Raw genomic sequence first — 25,425 nt, 5'->3', positions numbered from 1 at the left:
GGTGTGTTTGTCCATCCTTATTTGGACAATATTCAGATTCAGGCTCCCACTCAGGTTCTGTTAAGGAGTCATGTGGCCCGAGTACTGTTGGTCCTGCAAAATCACAGTTTTTCAGATTTGGTCCCTTCCCAAGATCTGTTTTTTCTCGGGCCCGCTTTCTGACTCTTCGGGGCTTGGTGACTGTGTCGGGGAAATGGTTGTTGTGCCTCAAGTCGCAGGTGTGGTCGATTTTGTCGCAGACTGCTCCCAGAGCCCTTCAGTGGTTGCGTCTGCAGGGTCATTTGGCGTCAGTGTTTTTTCTGGTACCTTGGGCACGGTTTCATCTTCTTTGCCTGATGAACTGGTTTCTTGTTCGTTGGTCTCCGGTGTCGGGATCTCTTCGGACAAGGATTCCTGTGTCGGGGTTTGTTCGCAGGGAGTTGGGTTGGTGGCTGGTGCCAGCTCATCTTCGATTGGGGGTGTCTTTGTCACCTCCTCGGCCGGTGGTAGTGACGACCGATGCCAGCCTCTCCGGTTGGGGGGCTTGGCTGGGGTCGGCTCAGGTCCAGGGGTTTAGGGCGCCTCTGGAGGCCAGACGCTCTTTGAATTGGCAGGAGTTGAAGGCGGTTCTTCTTACTCTGGTTCATTTTCAGGAATCCCTGAAGGGATTAGATGTTCTTATCCGGACGGACAACTTGGTGACCAAGTCTTACGTGAACAGGCAGGGTGGGACCAGGTCCCGGTCGCTGTTTCGCATTGCAAGGGACATTTTTGTTTGGGCTCAGGAGTGGGTCCTGTCTCTGCGAGCCACCTACTTTCAGGGGGTGGTCAATGTTCAGGCGGATCTGCTGAGCCGGGTCATTCCTTCGTCCCGGCTTTTCTCCCTCCGGTTGTCTCTGTTCAGTCGGCTGGTTCGCCTGTGGGGTGTTCCGGTGTTGGATGTGTTTGCCTCCCCAGAGAATGCGAAAGTGAGGCGCTTTTGCTCCCGGTTTCGTTGTCATCAGGCTTGGGCGGTGGACGGGATGTCGTGTCCTGGCCTCAGGATCTTCTGTACGCATTTCCACCCTTCCTGTTGCTCCGTGCTTTTCTGGTGAGGGTACGTCTTCTGAAGGCCAGGATTCACTTGATCGCGCCGCATTGGCCACGGGCGAATTGGTTTCCGTTACTTCAGTTGATGGCCTCCGGTCACATGTGGACTCTCCCTCTGTCCCTCGCCTCTGGAGTTTCCTTGCCTCCCTCTGGGGTCGTTGCGGCAATTGCACTTGATGGCTTGGAAGTTGAACGGAGGGGATTGACGAGCTTGGGGGTTCCGGTCACTTTGAATTTGACTTTGCTGGCTTCACGGCGTCGTTCCACATTGCAGTCTTATGGTCAGCAGTGGAAGGTTTTTTCTGCCTGGTGTTTGCGGCATCGGTTGGATCCTGCAGTTGCTTCTCTGTTTGAGGTGATGCAATTTCTACAAGATGGGGCCCAGTAGGGTTTGTCTGTGGCTTCGCTGCGTGTGCAGTGGGCTGCGATTCAGGCTTTTAGGGGACCGTGGCATAATCTGTCTGATGAAGGTCGTTTGATGCCTCGATTTTTTCAGGGGCTTCTTAACTTATTTCCTCGTCCGGTGCGGTCCTTTCCTTCCTGAGATCTTTCTTTGGTGTTGGAAGCCTTGACTGTTCCTCCCTTTGAGCCTCTGGAATCATGTGACTTGCGTCATCTGACGTTGAAACATTTTTTTTTCTGGTGGCCGTTAATTCAGCCCGCCGTGTAGGGGAGTTGGGGGCTTTGGCCTGCTCTTTTCCTTTTTGTAAGATTTTTCCAGATCGGGTTGTGCTTGTGCCTGTTCTCTTGTTTGTTCCCAAAGTGAATTCTGCTTTCCATGCTCGGCAAGAGGTTATCCTGCCTGCTTTCTGTTCGGATCCTTCCTCGGCTGAGGAGGTTCGGTTGCATTCTTTGGATGTACGTAGGGCTTTGTTGGAATATCTACGGGTGGTTGCTCCTTTCCGGAAAGGTGATTCCTTGTTTGTTAATTTTGGTCCGGCTCGGAAGGGGGAGAAGCCGTGTACTGCTTCCTTGTGTCATTGGGTCCGCTCTCTAATTTTGATGGCTTATTCTTTGCAAGGGGTTGTGCCGCCTCCGGGGATACAGGGCCGTTCTACCAGGGGTATGGCGGCTACGGTGGCTGAGCTACATGGCGCTTCTGTGGTGGAAATTTTCAGGGCTGCTACTTGGGCCTCTCCTTCTACTTTTGTTCATCATTACAGGCAGGCGGACTTGGGGGGTTTGGAGTCAGTATTGGGTCACCGTGTCTTGTCCTCTATGACGCAATAGGAGGGTTGTTGTCCGGTGTCCTTTTTGGTTGTGATTAAACTTGTTGCAACTCAGTGTCCGTCTCCTGTGTTTCTCTTGCAATGTCTCATTGGTTAGGAAAGGAAGGTGAGGGAGGGACGGGAGGTAATGCGTCCATTACTTACCGGTAATGGCATTGCTCCTAGTCCTACTCCCTCGCCTTCCTTTCCGTTCCCTCCCGCCCTCCCGGTACGGAACGTCTTAGTTGCTGTTAAGGCTTGTTTCTGCACAGGAGGTGGTGGGGGTGGGAGGGCTTTTCAAAAGGGAAGGGAGGGGTCTAGGGGGAGGCAGGGAGCCTCACTGGTTAGGAAAGGAAGGCGGGGGAGTAGGACTAGGAGTAATGCCATTACCGGTAAGTAATGGACGCATAAATTCACACTTGCATACATTCCCTCGCATAAACACACTCTCGACCGCAAGCACGCACACAACATACATTTAAAAGCATTTTTTACTTACCTCAGTTGCCATGGAAGGGCATATTCCAGCTAATTGTTGTCCATTTTTATTACACTAATAGTGAATAATACGTTATAATTACTATTAGTGAAATCAAAACTGACAGAAAACAAAGCGAGTGGAGCCCCAACCGACGTCCATGAGAACGAGCTGCTCCTGTTTTCCAGGCAATGAATGTTGTCACTTCTGAGGCAGGGGGTCGCAAAGGTAGTGGCAGGGGACCTAACGGGCAAGCCATGGGTCGCAGCTGCGACCCCTGCCGACCTCTAAATTACGTCCATGAAGGCATGCTATGTCTCTCCGAAGGGATGTCAGGTCTGGGATGTATATGTACCAACCGTTGTATAAAAAAGAAAGCTGCGGGCCACCTATGGTGTGTTACGTCTATAAGTATGTGGGTGAAAAAGCGTGTCTGAAATGGCATGCGGAAACTACCCGCTATAGGGAATCCTAATAGTTTGCTCCTAATGAGGTCACACGTGAGTTAAATAATAAATGGGCCACACCTGCTCTGGCAGTTCCGGTGCTCTGATAAATAACTTACTGGTCCTGACCGTGTTTGCAGCCTGAGTGCTGGGTCCAGCAGGCTCAAAGACCCAACCCAGCAGGTGAGCTGGCAGCATTTGATGCAGTACTTAAATCGTCTTAAACATGCGGCTGCTGCAATCAAATGTGCGAGCACGGAACTCTCAGGCAGCGTAATCCTGAAGCCATCTCGGGCCTCTTTAATCATTTACAGGCACTCCCTGCCCGTTCAGCTCACCCTTGCAGCTGTCTTCTTGCTCCTTTTGTGACGCTTTTTCTTCTTTCTCTTCCTCCGTCTTTCCCATATGTGTCATTGCTCGCAGTAAATGCTTGAGGCAGAAGAATAAGTGCTGGTACCCCCACCCGCACCGGAAACCGCTGGCTCAAATTAGGCACTGGCTATCTGCAGGTAAGGGAAAGGGCGCTCTAAAAATCTTGCTGGCACACTGATAGTGTCTTAAGTACTAGTAGTGGGTGTCTCAAGCTTGCCGAGGGCTAGAAGACAGCTAGTTGTGTCTGAAGGCAAGATGAGGGTCTCGAAGGGTGAGCCGGGGGAATTTTACACCCAGCGTACCAGGATCCCTAGTCTGTGATTAATTTTCAGACTCAGAAAGGCACCCAGAGGTTCAAAAACGAAACCTTCCTTTCTCAAGCTTAGGGATCTTTGCTGACATAAAAGAACAATTGTTGCTTACAATGTATGTCTGAGCTTGATTCAGCTGCAGCCTAGGCTGTTTCAGCTTCACTTTCAACTCACAGTACTCCATGGAAGCCCTGCTGCCAGCAAAGGTCCACATTTATTCATTTGTGGCTTGTTTGTGTCTTTTTGTCTATCTAAACAAGTCATTACATTACTTGATAATTATACCGTATATCATCTCAATCTGTAGTAGAAATTAATTCCAAATTCGTTTTGCCTTTTAATTTATATTTTTTATGTGTAATTTCAGATGTCTCCAGTGCATCGTTTAACTTTTGATTTCCATAACCCGAGTACGTTTTCTCAATTTTTTAATGTTTTGTAGTTGTTTGATATGACTCCCGTATGGCAACACTCCCAATCTAAGTTGATGATTCCCAAATTGATTTGCTAATTACGGTGCTGTTTTAGCATTTTTGCTCTTTACCCTTTTCGCTACCGGAATCTGGAATGCAATTTCAAAAGAAAATTAGATTCCCTATTTCAATATCTAAAATCATGTTTATGAGAGTTTTACTTGTGATCCAACCTGGTTCGATTTCGGTCCGGTCTTTGTGTTTAAAAAAAAACACAACATTACTGTTTATGAAGTCTGTCTTATTTGAATGGCCAAGTGGCACATGCCTCTTGTGACCTCTTCAGACAGGCCTCACATTATTTAGAGGCTAGAGCTTTGCATAATGGGATTTTTAAAATCATGCTTACATATTTACAGTGAGACGAAACGTCACGTAATTCATGTGTACTTTACTAAGTAGCCAGAACTGATGGAGCTTGTCAGACTAGACATGAGCCTGCATGACAGCTGTTGTTGAGTCTCTTGCATACATTGTTTCTTAGTTATGGATAGCGTTATGCCTGTAATGTCCTATACTTGGTGAACGGGCGTGTTCCAATGCCTTGAGCCTGACTGCGTACCTGGTATTCTATTGATTTTTATCCCTGGTGTCACGTTAATGTGGGAGAAAATGACTCCCTTAGACACCCACTGAAGTCTAATGTATGTTTAATGGCAAATCATGCAAGTGGCAAAAATATTTCAAGTGCACATTCATAATACAACAGACCAACGCTTTCCCATCTGCCCCATTGGAACATACAGTGCTAAATTCACTTCAATTGTGACTTTCTTTTATTCATTTTCTATAATACAGGAACCGGAGGATACAGATGTAATGCTATATAAATTCTAGAAAGCAGCTAACGAGCGAATGCCTAGTTCTTCTTGTGGGAAAAATGCAATGAGACCTTGAAGTTTTGATCCATTGTGATCCAGTCGAAAGTTGACTACACCACGTCTCCAGTTCTCTCTTGTCATTGCCAACCTCAAAACAAGACGACACTTACTCCAGCAGGCAGGGTAAATATGCAATGTACAACGCCAGAACACAAGTTGGTAGTGCATTTAAAATGTGTTTTAATGTGCAATAATGAAAACACTAGGGTAGTACTTCAAGCAGGCATAAAAACAATTTCAAACTCATCTACTGTGTGCACCTAAACCTGGGCCTGTCCATGACTATGAGTAGGTCCTAACTTTGTCCTGTGACCTGAAGGGGCTACAGCTGACTTTATTGCTTGTCATTGGGTTTAGCATGTAGAGCAATGGTGGCACCACGCCGTGTTTGGAGAATTTATATTATGACTAGACCTTTTTCTGAGTCACCAAAGTGGAGGCTTACTGGCCCAAATATGTAGAGTTTTGCTTCTATCCGTTGGTCCAGTCCTTTGCAGTAACATCCTGTGTTTTGTAAAGCTTGTTGTTGTGTGTTGCCTGCATGGTACTTGCATGGGGCAGGATACAGAGCTTTTTTGATATTCTGTGAGGCCTTTTAGTTAGCAAGGAACTGCAGATTAGTCCTCTTAAGAACTGTCATTTGGTGGATGGTAAGAGTGGGCCTGAAGACTGTTGTGAAAGATGAGGAAACTTTTTGGTGAGAACTTTGTCTTTCCCTGAGTACACCTTCAGTTTGTCCGATGACAGTCAGAAAAAACCTCACACTTCTTTCTGCCTCTGTTGTGGATGCATCAGGCTGAACACCAGCCTGCTATGAAGAGCATCACTCTACACAAAGGCTGTCTGTGTGTGTGTAGAACAAGCTGGAAAGGACACTTGCAAGGAGAAGTACCTTAAAATGATATTATACTACAGTTTTAGACAATGGATCCACATCACTTGTCTGCTAGTTCAGACTGCTAACCCACTTTATCTAGACATCTTGCTGGAGAAGTTGTATACCTGCCCTCTGGTGCCTAGAGGTCTGCCTGCTTGCTGACAGAGGAAAGGAGCCTGCCTACTCTGGAGAAGGATAGACTGCTCAGGAAGGAGTCAGACGAAGCGGGTACGTGGTGGATGTGGGGCGTCAAGAGAGCAGACTGTTGGAGAGCGATCCAGAAAGGACCCGAGTGTCAGATGCCTCTCCAGACTCTCCTGACAGTTGCAGATGGGAACAGCAGTTCTGGTGGGGTGCAATTACTGAGGGCCAGTCGTGGCTTTGATTTTAAAGGCATTGGCCTGGATTGTGATTGATACTGCCATAAGCCCAACAACTTTTCAGGGGCACCAACCAGGAATGTGATCTACAGAAGTTTCAATTCAATGGTAGATCATTCCTATCTAGTAATTTCATAAGTACAATGATGATATCATTTCTTCACAACCGGAACACCAGGAGGCATGCTCAGGAGTGAATGTGAAAATAGAGAATGGGATGAGGTGACTGTAGAGCCAGCTACATTTCCGTATTCTTATATTTCATGGAAGAAATATGAATTATGAACACATGCAGTTTCCCTATATCAAGGGAAACAAATTTCTTCTGGTCACATGCTTGGACATGCTGTTTCACATTTGAAGATTTGTAATATTTCTTTGTGTTTGGCAAATACTGGAACTGACAGGCAGGTGCAATTGCCTAGTCACTTAGGGTCTGATTCACAAAGGTAATCTAGACTTTTGAGTAAGTTTACTATTTTTGGGCTATTCACAAAATCCAAGTGCACATCTACAGCAACAATGTAACTTGCATGTCTCCACCAAATTGAAGGGCCTTGGTACTACACACTTTTGAGAAATTCACACTTTTGTGAAAAATTTACTCCTTTTTTGCTACTCACAAAATCTGAGTGTAAATCTACTCCAAAAGTGTAACTTATACTGACCTTTGACTGAGGAGCTTTGTTATTGGGGGAGAGCAAATCAATGGTTGAAAACCTCTAACTCGGACACTATGATTTACAGAGGGCAAAGGTGTATGGGGTTCTATCCCAACTCAGTAAAAAAAGAAAACACATGTAAGGCATGATTTCAGCAGGTTGGTACTATTCAGCCAAAAGGTCCCAACTCATAAAATATGTCTGAAAGTTGGGGCAACACATTTTAAAGCAGATTTTGAGGCACCAGTGGACCACTTTTTGTGGTGCTATATAGTTAAAGCCTCCATTTTGCCGGGTAAGGATACAGGGACAGACTGAGGATGCTTGGGAACCTGTATAGCAGTTTTAAAGACAGGTGACTCGAGGAATGGTGGTTGGTTGGGCTTGAATCATCTGAAGAGGAATTTGTCTGTCCTTTCTTGCAGCATGGTGATTGACATAGGGAGGCTAGACTCATTCAGCATTGTGTTCTAGCGTTGAAAGGGTTAGTTGATTGTCTGCTCTCTTGTAGTTTAGGCTTGAATGTGTAAATCAGCTTAGCTGTGAAATGCACTTGGTTTTCTGTACTTTACTCAGGAGGACTTCCATTGAAGAATGGAAAGAAGGTCCTCCTTTGCAGAATGGGACTTTAGGAACACGACAATGCATACTGTGCAACTCTTCACACCAAATCAAATGTGCAGACTTTTTAAAAGGAATCATTTTCTGACCACCCTGTCTAACCAGTGGTGTTAGAAAAAAGAGAGGGGCAGTAGACTGACTGTTCATTCACCCATGTCTTAGAGCTTGTGTATTTTACAATATCAAGTGTAGTCACAGGTCACAGTGTTTAATACAGTATTAATAAGGGGCTTCAGGGAAATATGATTTTACCAGTTACAGTGTTGGCGATTGTATATGCTATGCATCCTAGTGAGGAAGATAAGGTACTGCATCCACACAGACTATTACGCATACTCCTGCCTAGACAGAACATGTAGTATGTGGCAGTGATTGTGCAAGAGATATGGAAGTGATGACTATCATGCTCACATCTGCAATGATTCAGACTTCTGTATTCGCAGGTGCTAACGATCAAACTGTAGTGAAGCTCTTGGTTTAGTCCCCCTATGGCAATGAAGAGACACCTGACCCTGACCCTCAGGGAGTGGCAGCATCACCCCATCACCGCGCTGGGGTATTGCCCACCACGCCGAGAGTTCCTCTTGGGTTTTGAAGGTGAGTGTGACAAGCACATCATAGAAGCACAATAGCGAGAGAGCCTATTGGTACATTTCCCAAGATCTTTAAGTTCTCAATATACAGTCAAAGACACCAGCAGGGTTTGCTACTGAGTTCCATGCATGAATCTATCTGAGGAGTAGATGCCTATTAACTCACACCCCCTGAAACACAGACATCACAGTGAAGGCTCAAGGCTGGTAGACCCAACACTAGGGCTTGTCTAACTTTCATGATCTGTTTAGATCGATGTGCGGTCACGTTCTCCTTGCCCTAAAATTTGCCTGAATGTAATAGCTTGATGTCCAGACTTTCCATTCCCTTACTGTATTTGCCTATATATCTTTTTGTGTCTTAAACCCTGGAAGTATTCCAGTTCGGTGTCCTACCTCTGAACTTATGCTTGGCTTATATTTTCCTCCTAATGGCAGGTTCAGAATGCATCTGTTTTCTTCTCTGTACCTTGTTTGTCACTATGCTAAAGCCTATCTCAGCTTACACACCCTTATAATAGGCATAATCAAAAGCCCTATTTGTCTATGCGATATGTCCATCTGTCTGCACTCCATCTTTACCGCCCAGCTCTGGTAAATCCTCCTCTAGAATTCTTTTACAAAGAAGTCCTTTTGTTACAGGTCTTCAAGAGTGAGACAGGCATAAGGTGATGGAGACTACAGAGGAACAGAGGTTCTTGAAAATATAAGGCTTGAGAGAGGAGTGGCAGAGAAAGGGTCCTCACAGAACAAGTGGGGGATAGGAAGATATGAGGGATGTGATATTGTAATTGGTACACTGTAATTGCAAACTTCAGCAGCATTGAGATACCCCTTGACTTATTTTTATCATGCTTTCAGATGGTGCCATCCGATGGTGCGATCTCGAGAATGGGAAGCTCTCTACATGTGCCACAGAGCACCATGGAATGGTCACGCACTTCTTGTACTGGCCGCAGCCTAGGCTTGTCTTGTCCTCCTCCATTGACGGCACATTGGTGGTGTGGACCTCAGGGGCCACAATACTGGACAGGATCCAGGTAAGGATGTGCTTGTCGCCAGAATCACTCCCTGTGAGGTGCTACTCGTTGCACTTCTCTGATCTCTTTCCTTTGATCCAATGTCCTATTTTTCAAATTTAACTGAGGTGTTGCCTAAAGGCAAGAGCTGCTGCTGATTTTGGAACTGGGGAATGAGTCTGAGTCCCATCATTGGCTCAGCATGCTGTGATTCTTGAAAAATCACTTAATCATCCTGTGCATTAACAAATGAATCTGACTTTGTGTAATGTAATCTGGCGCTCATAGAGCACTCCAATGCCCTCAGGCTAAATATGTGCTATATAAAACTGCAAAAAAACAACACACATTCTGCATATGAATCTACCTGAGTAGAAGATATGTTTAGACAACCCTAGCACAAACTCGTCCAGACAGGGTCTACATTGTTACTGTACAAAGACTCATCCTTGGCAATAACTTCCTTTCCATCCTGAGCTGGGGACCAGTCAGAGATTATCTTGTCCTTCTAAATTTCAACGGGCTTGATTCCACAGCCCTGGTCCTGTCATTCCACTGAATTAGTCACTTGCTATATTATACATGGCACCCTTGCCCATGGCCTTCTATTGAGTTAATGGATTTTTCTACGGTCCTCAGATGTGGTTCATGGTTTCCATTGAGTTAGGCCATTCCTCTGTTTGACTCATTCCTGGCTTGTGGTCTTCAGTTGGGGTAGTGGTTGGCTCTACTGTCCACGTTCCTGGCTTGTTGCCTTCCATTGCATCATGCTCTACCACTGACGCTCACCAATGAATGTTCCTAAAATATAATGATGTCTCCATTTCAAGTAAAAACCTGCTTGCCACAGAGACTAGCATTTGATGGAGGCTCCAAGAAACACAAAGGAGTTTCCAGATGCTCAGTAGGAATATCCCTAAAATAATAAATAAACTTCAGATGTGCAATCTGGTAACCACATGCAAAATAGCTAAAAACAGGAGTACTGCCTTAGGAGTCAAGGAATGCATCGAGATGGTGGCATGAATCTTCAGGAATCAAAGCTCTGCAAGGAGCAGGCGAGGCACAAGGTCGCATGACCAACCAAGAATCAACAAGATAACAAATTAATCAAGTCCTTAGAAATATGAACGCAGAGTGAGCAGTTCAGCAATAAGATGCTTCTGAGCACCAACATATCCACATTTAGGCAGAAAGAAATAGATTTAAAATCCACCTTCTTCCAGGTGGATGTATAACTAAAGGGCCAGCATATGTGTGAACAGTGGAAACCCTAGATATTCTGTATACGCTTAAAACTGTAGGCATGATGTGTTCCCCAGTTCAAAGCCAACCAATGTCACTTTGAAAACCAGCAATAATAGACCCAAGTATACGACACAACCAGAAGGATCCGAGAACACTAGCACACTTGCTTCTCTTGGTTAGAAATCTTTAGGGAACGTCATCCCACTGGCCTCTGCAATGTTTTGTCTGAAGAGTGTCCCTTTGCTTAGAATTTGGTCCAAAGTGCATGAAAAACGGCCAAATGTTAGACACTTTCATTAAAAGTTTTTGGGATAGGAGATGATCATCCAATACTTTTTGAAAATTACATTTCTACAATGGTGATTGTTTTCAAAATGATTTTACTAAAAGTTTTTTAAGGATGTACTATGTTTGATGGCTTGGGTTACAGCCGCACCAGTCATTTTCTGTGAAATATATTCTATTCTGTAAAATATATCTTGACTGACCCCTTTTATACTCACATTTTTGGCAGCTCACTACTCCCTGGCATTTGTTGATCTACAAAGTATCGCTTAACATTCCTACAAAAAATTGTTACACAAGAAGTGTATTAAACTAATTAACTATGGCGCTTATCCATAATCATTGTAGGTGTAAAAACTCTAACCTCTTTTTTAAATTGATTGTATAAAATGTGTCCTATTCACAAATAAACAGGGCCAAAATGAGTTACTGTTACTAGTTTACGAGGAGAGTTCCCATATCATTGACAGACGACCCATACAATCGGATAGAAATATGGGATCTTTTCTTCTGGGAAGGAGCCTCGCAAAAGTCAGACAAGAACAGATTCCTGTCCAGTAAGGATTGGAGAAAGTATTGGCACGTTTCACCTCCTGCAACCCAAAACAAACCTCAGGACATCCATAAGGATTAAAACATTGCTAGAACCAGAGAAGGCCTAGTCACCTCAACCGCTGTCTTCTGAAGATCGATAGGTCGGTAAGGGTACTAGGTTATATAGGTACAATCAATAACATCCAACATGTGTGCGGAATTAGATCAGAAGAAATCAAAGCAAACAGACCATATCCCAAGAAGCAACAGTTTTGTGGAACAAAGGTCCAAATAGATGTACTAGTGCCTGTCGCTCTCCGGGGCAGATAGAGCCAACCTCCATACTTGGCTATACTCTATATCATTGTGTGCCACCCACCTTTAGGGAATGTAAATCAAACATCACCAGCTTGTAGGGCCCTCAGCCCATTCTCTCATGTGCACAATAAACGGGTAGAATCTAGCACAACGCATGCAGGTAGCACAACATAACATGCTAACTTTATGAGAAATTATACCTCATTGTTCCGGGAAATGCTATGCCCTCTTCTGTCTTGTAGGTATCTACTCATTTCCCTCTGAACCCTACCCGTCCATCTTGGAGCCTGCACTACCCCACCTCTTGTTGCTCAGTCCATGGAAGGACCTGCCTTCCTTTCTTCTGCATCAAGAAGGAACTGGGCCCGTCATATAGAATACATTGAAATGCCCCAATGGATGGAGCACACATTACAAATATGATTCGCTAGTCCAGATTACTGCAGATTAATAAAGATTCTGTGTAGTGAGTCCAAGTATGGAGCATCGTAATATTTCATGAGGTTCTCTTCAGAACTGCCTGTATGACCTATAGACCTTTTGCGAATATATTTGAAAGAATGTACTGTGCAATTAATAATTGGGCCATACTTCTAAAAAATAATTTCAGGTTGGGGAATTCCAGGCAATACGTCCCAGGCTTCTATCTGTGATCACAGAAGTAGTCTTCAAATATTATGTTTCTTTTAAATGAAGTTACTTTAACTATTCTCAAATCACTTTAAAAAAAAAGTATTTTATTGATTTCATATTTACAAACATAATGAATAATAATCAAATCTGAGGTCGCCCTTTGGTCGAATTCGTCCCCTATCCTCAGTAATGCATAAAATTGCACAAGGCGGGCCTTTGTTTAGAGTGGCACAGTGGGGAAAAAAACAACAGGTTGGAATGCTACCCCAAGCAACTTCCAATGGTTAGAATTTTTGCAAGCATTCTTCCTATCAACTTTTTGTGAGCAATATATCTCTACACTATAAGAGTGTGTAACCAGTCAATATGCCCCTCCTTATCAGCTGAGCGGTAAAACAACGCCAAACACTGACCTCTAGTTTTATATGTGCCTGTAGTCTTAAGAAAATGTTCTTGCTATCTAGAGCTGGTAAGTATGCTGTTCCCTGGGGGTGTGCCATTCCATGCCTCATGGCTGATGGTGGATTAAATGCCCACCCACTTACACACATTAACTAAGAAGCTGGGTAATACTGACGTTTGCCTAAGAGAGTGTTGTCCCCGTTGTGTACTCCCCTACACATGTTGGTCTGGGCTATCTTCATATGCATCGTATCATCAATTACCATAAGGAACTCCAGTGGGATCTGGTACAGTAAGTTCTCCAGGGAGGGACATATTTTGAATAGGGAAGTTTTACCCACGAGGGACAAAGGTAGGGGTCTCCACTGTTGGACATTCTGTTTACATTTTTTCGATATAACCATTACATTTTGTTCATAAAACAGTTTTGTTGTCTTCTGTTACATACATAGGCAAATACAAAAATCCTCCTGTGTCATTAATTCTCAAAGGTTTCTTAAATCAAGATTGGAGGAATCATTTAGTGAAAGAGACTGAGACTGATTACAACCAATTGATGCTAAATCTGAGAATTTCCCAACTATCGTGAACATGCTTAGTATCCTTTTAATTTATCCACAAATAACTTATAAAAAAATATTAACCAATGATATTCTTGAGATTTATGAGTATGATATTTTTCCTAAATTAAATTAATTCACCTCATTTGTAATTCATTTTTCTCATTTAATGTTGGAAATTAATTTCTGATGTAACTAGCTATTGATGCACTTGAAAGTCAATGTAATCTTCCACAGGGCAAACAAATATGTCAATCTACTGTTTGACACTCTGAAAAAATTAAGCAGATATACAATTAGTACTTAAAACCTCCACGTCACACTATATCTTACAACAATTGTACAGTGGCCAATACTGTAAAAGTATGCATTCTCTGTTCCACAATTAAAACTTCCAATTCTTCAGTAAATAACACATTTACAAAAAACATATGTAATAGACCTAACACTACTCGTACTATTTCCATTGACCCAGAAGTTGTGAAGTATACCTTCACATTTCTGATATCAGAACCTATTTTTTTTCTTATCTCATACTAACATCTTGGGTTGTTACTGATATACACCTCTCTCTTATAAAACTCAATTTCAGGTTGTCATACTGCTCACAAAAGACAGACCAACTAAAAGGTAATAATAAGGTCATTAAGGGATTGAGTATCTAATCAAGTCATACGTAGCATTCTGTGTTGTTGCAAAGCTCTCTCTACAGTTTGCAAGCTAATGTGATCAATATTATGACATTCTTCCCGAAAGGTTTCTGATATAGGTGGACCTGTATTTCTAAACCTGATATTTGATTTGTGTTCATTCCATCAAAATTTGGCAGAATATGTCATTTCTTCCGCAGATAGTTTACAGCAAGGGCATTTAATCCCATATGTATGTATTCATATAGGTGGAATGATTGATCTTGACTGCTTCCCCTGCCAACCAGTACCAAATGTAATAATATTGTTACAGTTGATCCTTTTTACTTTCTGTCTATTAAACTGGCACGTCTAAGAAAACATTTGAAATTCCTTATTTCTTCTTGTTGATATGGAACCAATAGAAGCTCCGCAAACTGTACTCTCTATGAAGCTTCACGCCTTTTCCATGGATGCTCATCCTTTTTCTATGATTCTTCTATAGTCACTTTAACTTTGTTCTTCTACCTTCAGCTTGGTCGGCCCATTTTTAGCATCTCTATCAATGTGCAGCGGCATATGCTGGTGTGTGGGTTTAAAGGCCAGCTCATTGTGTTTCCACTTGATGAGAGGAAGGTGTCGGGCCACGTGATCGACAGAGCAAAGGGGAGCTCCAACCACTCGCACACTGACATTGTGTCCCAGATTTCCTGCCAGGACCACCACATCTACACCACTGGGTGAGTCTAATTCTGCCATATTAGTCCAACAGGATGTATTTGACATGTCCAATTGAACAGGCAGAGAACAAACCAATATGGGCTTGTATCATTTTGCCCACTTCCATAAACTGCCACTGGCTCTACCACCTTCCAGTGAATGGCGACTGGTTCTGCTCACTCCCCAGAGATTGTAGGAATTCTATTTTACCACTTCCTTCTAGTCAATGTCTGGTTCAGCAAGTCATTTGAAATGTCTCTGGTACCAGCTCCAAGTCACCTTGGCTGTCAATCATTCACACTCATTCTTCCCAGACTAACATGCGTCTGCTCCCAACCCCTGCCTGCCGCTGATTAATTTACTTATTTAACTCACTGGCAGTGGTCTCACCCAAATATCTGCACTGATTCTCCCTCACTCGCCTTCATCTGGGCAATGAAAGGTTCTTCCACCTTCACAGAGATAGTAACTAATGCCTGGCATCCTTGGAGATTGGCATTTCTTTTAACCACATAATTCCAGATTGTCACTGTCTAGTTATGAACCCTCCTGTGGGGTAATACTGGATCTCCTCCTCCTTCCCAGACAGGCACTGGATTCCCCTGCTCCCTGCATGGCCTGGCACTCCTCCCCCACCCTAGACAGGTCTTGTTCTCACCCTGCCCGCAGGCTGGCACTAGTTTTTATTGCTTACCCTTGGGCTGGCAATGATTTGGTTGATCCTAACCAATTTCCTCTTTCCTCCATCAGATATGACAAGAAGCTCATGGTCTTTGACTCATACCTGAACCATGACAAACAGGTCCTTCGCGTGGTGCACTGCAACCCCCGGGCACACACTGCAGGCATCACACATCTGCTGATAGTGCGAGACTCTGAGAGCACCAGGTAAAGCATATCAAGGACAGGGTTGTGGGGAGGAGGGCAGAGCTGGTGCATCAGGATGAGTACTGGTGGGTTGTCAGGCAAACATTAAGGATGTGACTACTGGGTTGTGGGGGCAAGAGGAAGGACAACATATGATTGTGAGTGCAGAGGGTGGAAAAGGAAGCTAATAAGTGAAGAATTTCAGTAGATGAAAAAAGTAGAGGCTAAGAATAGGAAGAGGTCAGTGGGCAATGCAAAGTGTTGGCAAATGATGCAATAGGTGGGTAGGCAGCCTATGCATGAGTGGCCAGGCATGTGAAGCCTCCACTCAGAGGATAAAGGTACTGATGGGTTAGGAGGGTGTTCAACAGGTGAGCATGAAGGACAGGCTTGAGAAGCAGTGGGTGAAGGGTTTCCGTGAGCTTAGAAGGGTCCATTGGCAAAGAAAGGGCTTATGGATGTGATGAGGCAATAGGAAAAGAAAGTGCAGGTGAATTCAGATTTGTGCTGATGGAGAAAAGACTAGAAGGCAACAAGGGATGTCATGAAGGCCATCTGGTACCTTGCACAATCCTCCATGACCCAGACACTAGAACTGAAAGGTCGCCAATTGAAGAGAACATTTTTGCGTCTGCATTTGAAATGTAGAGTGCAACAAAGCCAAAAGTCAAGCCATTCACTGGGGTCTCTTATGACTATTTTTGGTATTGCACAACATGTGTTGGAGGGGTGCCCGGACACCCCACCTGTCCAAACTTCATTTATACACTAACTGTATCCAACCCTCTTAACCCCTTGGGCGCCAAGGACATACTGGTTACGTTCAGTGGCACGGAGCTGAGGCGCCACGGACCTAACCACTACGTCCTTGTACTGGACCTCGTGGGAAGCGCTACAGCTCCCCCTGAGGGCCGCGCCCCCACCTCCTAGGGCAGGGATGGAAGGGGAATCGCTTCCCCTTCCACCCCCGGCCCACCTGACCCTCCCCAGTGACGTCTGATGACATCAGCACGCTAACACGTGCTGACCTCATCAGAGGTCACCTCCCATTTCTTTTCTGCTCAGGAGGAGGGGGCAGGCACAAACATCAAAAGAAAGGAAAGGCTTTTCCTTTCTTTTGATGTAATTCGGAGCACTTCTGCAGCCCGACTGTAAAGCGATCAGCTGCAAAAATGCCCACTAGACACCAGGGAGTTAAAACATTTTTTTACATATGAATGGGAGCGACACCTTGGGCAAGGGTCGCTTCCCTGGGGGCATTTAATTATTAGGGCTTTCCTCCCCCCCACCACCCCTCTGCCCCCCTCCTCCACACACACACACAGGGGCAGATTGGACTATTTAAATTAGGCCAACCCACTAGTCACCAGGGATAATTTTTTTTTGTTGTGTTTTTTTTTTGTGTGGGGAGTGACCCCTTAGGCAAGGGTAGCTCCCCTGGGGGCAAATAGTTTTTGGGCCATTGGGGCAGATTGGCCTATTTTTTTAGGACAATGTGCCCCCGGGGGGGGGGCAGAAACCACTAGACACCAGTTTTTTTTTTTTGTTTATATACATGAGTAAGGGGAGATCGGCCCCTTAGGCAAGGGTCGCTTCCCTGGGGGGGGGCGGGGTATGTTAGGCCATTTCTGCCCCCCTTGGGGGCAGATCAGCCTATTTTAATTTGGTGGAAACCACTAAGTACCAGGTATTTTTTTATTTTTTTATTTTTTTTACAGATTGGAGCGACCCCTTAGGCTAGGGCACTCCCCTGGGGGGCAAATTTATTTTAGCCCATTTCTGCCCCCAAGGCGGGCAGAAACCACTAGGCACCAGGGAGTTATTATTATTATTTATTTATTTTTTACACATGGGGAGCATAGGCAAGGTTCACTCCCTTGGGGGCGTCAAATTTATTTTAGGCCATTTCTTGGGGGCAGATTAGCCTATTTTTCTTAGGCCAATCTGTCCCCAAGGGGGGCAGAAACCACATAGGCACCAGGGATTGTGTGTGTGTGTGTGTGTTTTGTTTGGGGGCGCAGCCCCTTGGGCAAGGGTCACTCCCCATGGGGGCACATTACTGTTGGTCATATCTGCCCCCCTTGGGGGAAGATCGGCCTATTTTTGGAAGGGCCATCTGCCCCCAAGGGGGGCAGAAAGCCCACCAGAGACCCGGGAAGATTTTTTTTTAAATAAAGAAGGTGGTGGTATGGCCATACCCCCACCCCAAATAAATGGGGCCAAAGTTGTTCTGCCCACCGGTGGCAGATGGGGCAATTACCCCTGATTCACTCCCCGGGGAGGCAGAAAACCTACTAGATGCCAAGGAATTTAAAAAAAATAGTTGGGTGGTGGCTACCAACCAGTATGGGCATGGTTATGCCCCCACCCCAACTGAAGGGGGAACAGCCTTTCAGCTCTCCTCCACACACTAAAACATCTTATCCCACGGCAAGCAAAAGGAAATTTGATTATCTGGGGTTTTGGTTTTACATTTGGGCCATGAGAGCTTGTCTAACTCTCAAAATCGTCCCACTTGGAATGGTGAGGGCTGCACTTTTTGGACTTTGGGATAGCCATGTAGAAAAATCCTCAAGACCTAGACACATCTGAAAACTAGATATCTGGGTGAGTCCAGGGTGGTGTGCTTCACATGCACCCAGCACCATTGTCTTACCCACAATGCCCTGCAAACCTCCAACTTCGCTGTAAATCACACATTTTTTCCACATTTTTGTAATGGAACCTTCCGGAATCTGCAGGAATCCATAAAATTCCTACCACCCAGCATTGTCTCACCAATAAAAATACTGCCCCACTTGTCAGACTAAAATTCTTTTTTTTTTCAAACTGCCCTTTTGGACCCGCTTTGCTTCCCCCTCAATTTTGACATGTTTTTGGCTCTTTCTGGTCACAGGCACTTGGTCCATCTACACAAGTGAGGTATCATTTTTACCGGGAGACTAAGGGGAAAGTTGGGTGGGAGGAAATTTGTCTCGTTGCAGTGATCCCACACTGAAATGTGGGAAATATTCGATGTTTTAGCTAAAGTTGGAGTTTGCTGAGGATTATGGGTAAGAAAACACTAGGGGATCCACGCAAGTCACACCTCCCTGGACTCCCTCAGGTGTCTAGTTTTCAGAAGTGTTTGGGTTTGGTAGGTTTCCCTATATGGCTGCTGAGTCCAGGACCAAAAACGCAGGTGCCCCCGCAAAAACAGTTAGTTTTGTATTTGATAATTTTGATGTGTCCACATAGTGTTTTGGGGCATTTCCTTTCACAGGCACTAGGCCTGCCCACACAAGTGAGGTACCATTTTTATCGGAAGACTTGGGGGAATGCTGCTCTCAGATTCCAGAACTTTCTGTCACCAAAATGTGAGGAAAAAGTGTTTTTTGGGCCAGATTTTGAGGTTTGCAAAGGATTCTGGGTAACAGAACCTGATGAGAGCCCCACAAGTCACCCCCATCCTGGATTCCCCTAGCTAGGTGTCTAGTTTTCAAAACTACACAGATTTGGTAGGTTTCCCTAGGTGCCGGCTGAGTTAGAGGCCAAAATCCACAGCTAGGCACTTTGGAAAAAACAGCTCTGTTTTGTTTGGGAAAATGTGATGTGTCCACGTTGTGTTTTGGGGCTTTCCCTGTCGTGAACAGTAGGCCTACCCACACAAGTGAGGTACAATTTTTATTGGGAGACTTGGAGGAATGCTGGGTGGAAGGACATTTGTGGCTCCTCTCAGATTCCAGAACTTTCTGTCACTGAAATGTGAGGAAAGGGTGTTTTGGGCCAAATTTGGAGGTTTGCAAAGGATTCTGGGTAACAGAACCTCGTGAGATCCCCACAGGTCACCCCATCCTGGATTCCCCTAGGTATCTAGTTTTAAAAAATGCTCAGCTTTGGGAGGTTTCCCTAGGTGCTGCCTGAGCTAGAGGCCAAAATCCACAGCTAAGCACTTTGCAAAAAACACGTCAGATTTCAATGTAAACATGTGATGTGTCCATGTTGCATTTCCTGTCGCGGCCATTAGGCCTACCCATGCAAGTGAGGTACTATTTTAATTGGGAGACTTTGGAGAACACAGAATAGAAGAACAAGTGTTATTGCCCTTTTTCTTTCTCTACATTTTTGCCTTCCAAATGTAAGACAGTGTGTAAAAAAGACATCTATTTGAGTAATGCACTGTAATTCGCATACTAGTACGGGGACCCCAGAATTCAGAGATGTGCAAATAACCACTGCTTCTCAACACCTTATCTTCTGCCCGTTTTGGAAATCCAAAGGTTTCCTTGATACCTATTTTTCACTCTTTATATTTCAGCAAATGAACTGCTGTATAACCGGTACAACATGAAAACCCATTGCAAGGTGCAGCTCATTTATTGGCTCTGGGTACCTAGGATTTCTTGATGAACCCACAAGCCCTATATATTCCCACAACCAGAAGAGTCCTGCAGACGTAACGGTATATTGCTTTAAAAAATATGACATCGCAGGAAAAAGTTACAGAGTAAAACGTGGAGAGAAATGGCTGTTTATTTACACCTCAATTTCAATATTCTTTTATTTTAGCTGTTAGTTTCTGTAAAAAAACCTTGTAGGATCTACACAAATGACTCCTTGGTGAATTCAGAATGCTGTCTACTTTACAGAAATCTTTAGCTTCTAGGATCCAGCATTGGTTTCACACTCATTTCTGTCACTAAATGGAAGGAAGCTAAAAGCTAAAAAAAATTGTAAAAATGGGGTATGTCCCAGTAAAATGCCAAAATTGTGTTGAAAATTTTGGTTTTCTGATTCAAGTCTTCCTCGTTTTCAGGGAAAAAAACACAAGCCTTCTTCTGCAGCCCTTTATTCCCATTTTTTTTAATAAACACAATTTTAGCTGTATTTTGGCTAATTTCTTGGTCTCCTCCAGGGGAACCCACAAACTCTGGGTACCTCTAGAATCCCTAGGATGTTGGAAAAAAGGATGCAAATTTGGCATGGTTAGCTTATGTGGACAAAAAGTTATAAGGGTCTAAGCGCGAACTGCCGCAAATAGCCAAAAAAAGGCCTGGCACCTGAGGGGGAAAACGCTTGGCAGCGTAGGGGTTACAACTGAATTATAGTTCTGGCTCAAGTACAACAGATAACGGAATTTTGCAAGTTATGTGTACAAAGACACACAACTCATGCCATAACCTGCATTGGCCGCTCTGCTCAAAATACCAGTATTCAGAAAGGCACAGAAACAAAGAAAGACTAAATAAAAACAAAGCAGTTGGCACTCCTTTTGGCGCATGTTGTGTGCTTTTGTAACCATAATTGATGAATGTCAGTTTTTTTTTTGCCGCATTCGAGCCAAAACCATAACTCAGCATTAAACTGTTTGTTTTTCTGATATATATATATATATATATATATATAGTGACTGTTAAATTCCCTAGGCAACCTCCATATCTGACATCATCTGCCTCTCTCGCAAACTCAGCATCTCTGTGCACAGCACATGCCTGCTATCTCATCAAGACAAAGCCTACGAACAGGAAGTTCGATGGTCAGAAATCTTGTGAAGTTAGATTTGTCCACCATTGACAACCATCTTTGAAGACAAGGACTTCAGTCCCCAGGGTTTTGAATTACATGTTTGGATGGACACTTCACCTTGTAGTAGTCCTGATGAGGCCAGCACTTTAGGCTGAAACGTGTCAACAGTAAAAAATTAGGAGCACGACCACCTACAGATAAAGTCACAGAGGACGCATTACTGGAGGATAGAGAACCATTGTCTTTGGGTGTATACATACCTCCAAGTCTGACGGCCGCACTACCTTTAGGTTGAACCACATATCAAAAGGAAAAAGCTGGACAATTTGCAAGAAAATGAAACAACAAAGAGTATAGTGTTCCTAGGACTTTTGAAAAAGTGCAATAATATTTTGGGAAAAGTACAGTAATATCCATGGGGGAATAAATGATAATCAAAATATTTTGTAATGTAATATGGACTCTGGACATTGTTTTTATCAATGTAATGAAGGCTGTTGGTGAATAATTACGTGCAGTATAATTGTGAAATAATGATTTCAGCCAGATAATGTGCCCTGTCCAATATAATATTAGTGTTGTTAACCAAAAAACATATACCGATAATTAATGATTTATATAACTGATAATTTAGCTCACTTTTGTTGCACTATGCTATCTCATCAAGTGAAGACAAGGCCAGTTCTAAAAAGAAGTCAGTCAACCCTTTTTGAAAATAGCAACCATGTCTCAGATGGCACCAGGGCATAGAGATACAGGGAGAGGTTTAGCAGTCTCAAAATAATATCATTATATGAATGGCCAAAGGGTTCCCTTTACCAAGATTACTAAAACGTGCTTACTTCAAATGCCACTATGGCCCTCATTCTGACCTTGGCGGGCGGCGGAGGCCGCCCGCCAAAGTCCCGCCGTCAGATTACCGTTCCGCGGTCGAAAGACCGCGGCGGTAATTCTGACTTTCCCGCTGGGCTGGCGGGCGGTCGCCTTCAGACCGCCCGCCAGCCCAGCGGGAAAGAGGCTTCCACGATGAAGCCGGCTCGGAATCGAGCCGGCGGAGTGGAAGCTGTGCGACGGGTGCAGTTGCACCCGTCGCGTATTTCACTGTCTGCGCCGCAGACAGTGAAATACATGTAGGGGCCCTCTTACGGGGGCCCCTGCAATGCCCATGCCAGTGGCATGGGCACTGCAGGGGCCCCCAGGGGCCCCGCGACCCCCCCTACCGCCATCCGAATCCCGGCGGTCCGACCGCCGGGATCTGGATGGCGGTAGGGGGGTCGGAATCCCCGCGGCGGTGCAGCAAGCTGCGCCGCCGCGGAGGATTCAATGGGGCGGCGGTACACTGGCGGGACCCCGCCAGTGGTGCCGGTCCGACCGCGGCTTTACCGCCGCGGTCGGAATCCCCATTGGAGCACCGCCGGCCTGTCGGCGGTGCTCCCGCGGTCCTCCGCCCTGGCGGTCAAAGACCGCCAGGGTCAGAATGACCACCTATGTCTCTGTGACTGTGGTTTGCTGACACATGTGGCGTGCTGGAGGTGGAGTTCTACTCTCTTGTTCACCAGGCTCTCCTGCAATAGATTCCAAGCTCCTGGTGGGAAGGATTAGAATGGCAGTAACCATCATGTTGCCCAGTGTTAGGTATAGCATCCTCCATTCGTTAATTTCCTTTGCATTCTCACACTTGCATCTTTTAATGGGAAGCAAGCCTCAGAATGCAAAAAAGACAGAAAGGAGTGGATGAGCCACTCACACTTAACATAGACAACCAAGTCTATGCAACCACCCTTTACCTGTTGCACTGATTGCATTATCTAATTATAAATGCAGTTCTACAAGCAACAGAATCCAGAAAACAGGCATTGGCAAAGCTACCCGATCTTACCAGTGCCGACCTATCGCCTTTATCAATGTTTTTGTTGATGCAGTTCCTACATGGCAAAAAGAAAAAATGCCTGTTTGCTGAAGCTGAATAGAATGATCTAAAAAAAGAATGATGATATGTATGCCCACAAGCGTCAACCCACAACAACTGCCCAGCGTAATGACAGATATGCGTGCATGCATCAGAGGAGCTTGTCGGGGAGGTGGTGAGCAACCATGTTATGTTTTGTGATGTGAAACAGAAAATGAGGGAGAGAACAACTCAACACATGCACTCCCATCAACTGCTAAAAGCAAAAGAAAAAAGTAGTTCTGTGAATGTGAGCAGTGGAAGGATACAAATCATCCAATTAAAAGGATAACAAAGAAGCTAAGCTCTAGTACAGGAACAAACACATGGCGAGGAAGCAAAGCCACTGAATAACAAGCAATCAGATGTGCGTGGCAAGAAAGTCAAACAATGGTAAGCAGTGGGACAACCTGAAGCTCACTGTAAGCATTGGTATTGCCCCAATAAGTATTCAACAGCTAAAAAGCTGTTTACCTTCACCTTCTTACTGATATTCGGCCCCCCATGCAACCCCAGATTTGCCTGCATTCTCACAGCCTCTTACAGATTTGATGGGCACCAGCAACTACCTGCACATCACAACCCTGTGTGATTTTATTCAATGCTCTGACATCCCATTAAAGCCCATTACACCATCTTTGACCAGCAAGCTGGAAACTTTGGCTCTCAAATTTTCCTGTTCCAGACATAAGCAGAATAGCATCATCTTCCCTGGACTCATGTACTCCACCAACTTTCAGGAGCATTCCTGAGATTCCCAGAGCACACATATTTTCTGCACCCTTTTTGGGTCTAGCGCGCAAGCTCTCTGGTCCCTGTTGTAACCTCTCTTCGTGGGCTTGCCTTTTAAAATTTGCTTGATTTCATTAGTGAAAGGCATGCATACGTCATGCCTTTTCCGGTGTTTAGCCCTCCTCTAGAGCACCAATAAACTACTGAAAACATACGAGGCTCCGTGTTTTCCGAATGGCTTCTGGCCTACTTTTTCTTTTTATTTCCTTTGCAGCACGATCTCGCTGGGCAGTAGTCGAGCGCTTTGCATGACATCGACTCTGTTACATGGATAATTGCACTTCTGCCGATACATTTGACTGCGGACGAACTTCTGTTTCCATTTATGTGTCTCCTTCACGCTCATGGCAGCTGTCAGCTGCTTATGTGAAACTATTTTCCTTTTCATTTTTGGTTTATGTGGTAAGAAAAGTCCAGTTAGGAGTTTACAACGCTAATAGCTCTAACTCAAGCAAATGCGAGAGCCATTGCATTGCAAAAGCTTGTTTAAAATATCACTCAAGACTAGTTTGCTGCCTACGTTAAAAATAGCACAGGTAAAAGTGTTGCTCAGGTAACCCTTCCTTGTTCCTCTCTTACCTCTTCAGATCTGCAAAGCCTGAGGCCTCGCCTCACTCAGCATATCTGCAGACATTCCCACTACATTATTCCTGTTATAACTGTATTACTATCCTTGTTTGCAACCTATGTGAAACTTATCAACTCCTCCACTTGAGTTATGTATAATGACTCCTCCATACGTACTGACCTGTGAGGCTGTGACTTTAACTTTTCCTTCTCTGTTATCTTCTCTGTTCTGTCTTAAATTAAAAAAACTATTTATAAAAACTTCCTCGATCCCACCCCACTAAATTAGAGATTGGTCTCAAACATACCTTATTGATGAACATTTCAAAGGATTTATCTACAACCAACTCACATGTAAATTGGAAACTTGCATACTACTCGACCCAGCCCAGTGGGTTTCCGGCTAATAAAAGATACAGAGCCAGCCATAGCAACAATATGGGATTGCCCTAAGGTCATAAAGGACACCAGAAATACAGGGATCTTGACCCTTTTAGAGCTTCCTGCGATCATCCAGCGCTGAATAACTGCATACTAATATCCCGATTTAATCTGTGGCGAATCCACAACATTACCTGTCTAACCTAAATAAGCTTCCATGTCACCACTTATTGCAATGATCTTGTATTTTAGCCATCACATCTACAGCTGTGCGCACGACACACATAATCATTAAATCAAATAGACCTTTCACTGACACCTAATCAGCAAGGATGCATACACAAGGTACAAAAAACTGGATGGCAAGAAACCACCTCTAACTTTACCAAGAAATTATTTAAAAACAATCATATGCAAGTTGAGCCAAGATGTGATTAACAAAGCCAATGGCCAATGTCTGAAAGAGTCTGGTTGAAGAAAGCTAGTGGTTGAAAGGGCAATCTCAAATTCCACTATGTGTATGCTCGTAGGAATAGATCTGATAAACCGGTCAGCTGTCGTCATCGTCATCGAAATACTTTATTCGGCTCGTCTGAGCCACAAAAGTCACAACATTTTCAAACACCCACAACATTTAAAATGATCAA

The 25,425-nt window shown here is 44.5% G+C and overlaps 1 protein-coding gene across 1 annotated transcript in view; it reads left to right on the top strand.

Moving 5' to 3' along the window:
- The window catches only part of LOC138304434 (uncharacterized), a 121,101-nt gene that overhangs the window by 16,800 nt on the left and 78,876 nt on the right, over nucleotides 1-25,425 (top strand). Inside the window, exons 2-6 of the mRNA XM_069244480.1 lie at nucleotides 5,155-5,360; nucleotides 8,221-8,374; nucleotides 9,232-9,410; nucleotides 14,533-14,738; nucleotides 15,469-15,606. Of these exons, the coding sequence (XP_069100581.1) occupies nucleotides 8,266-8,374; nucleotides 9,232-9,410; nucleotides 14,533-14,738; nucleotides 15,469-15,606 (632 nt within the window). The 5' untranslated portion in view covers nucleotides 5,155-5,360; nucleotides 8,221-8,265. The remainder of the gene's footprint in view (nucleotides 1-5,154; nucleotides 5,361-8,220; nucleotides 8,375-9,231; nucleotides 9,411-14,532; nucleotides 14,739-15,468; nucleotides 15,607-25,425) is intronic.

The sequence above is a fragment of the Pleurodeles waltl genome, chromosome 7 (assembly GCF_031143425.1).
Source record: "Pleurodeles waltl isolate 20211129_DDA chromosome 7, aPleWal1.hap1.20221129, whole genome shotgun sequence".
Classification (NCBI taxonomy): Eukaryota; Metazoa; Chordata; class Amphibia; order Caudata; family Salamandridae; genus Pleurodeles; species Pleurodeles waltl.
Note: the sequence above shows the minus strand (reverse complement) of the source record. Positions and strands in the feature narration are given on the sequence as shown.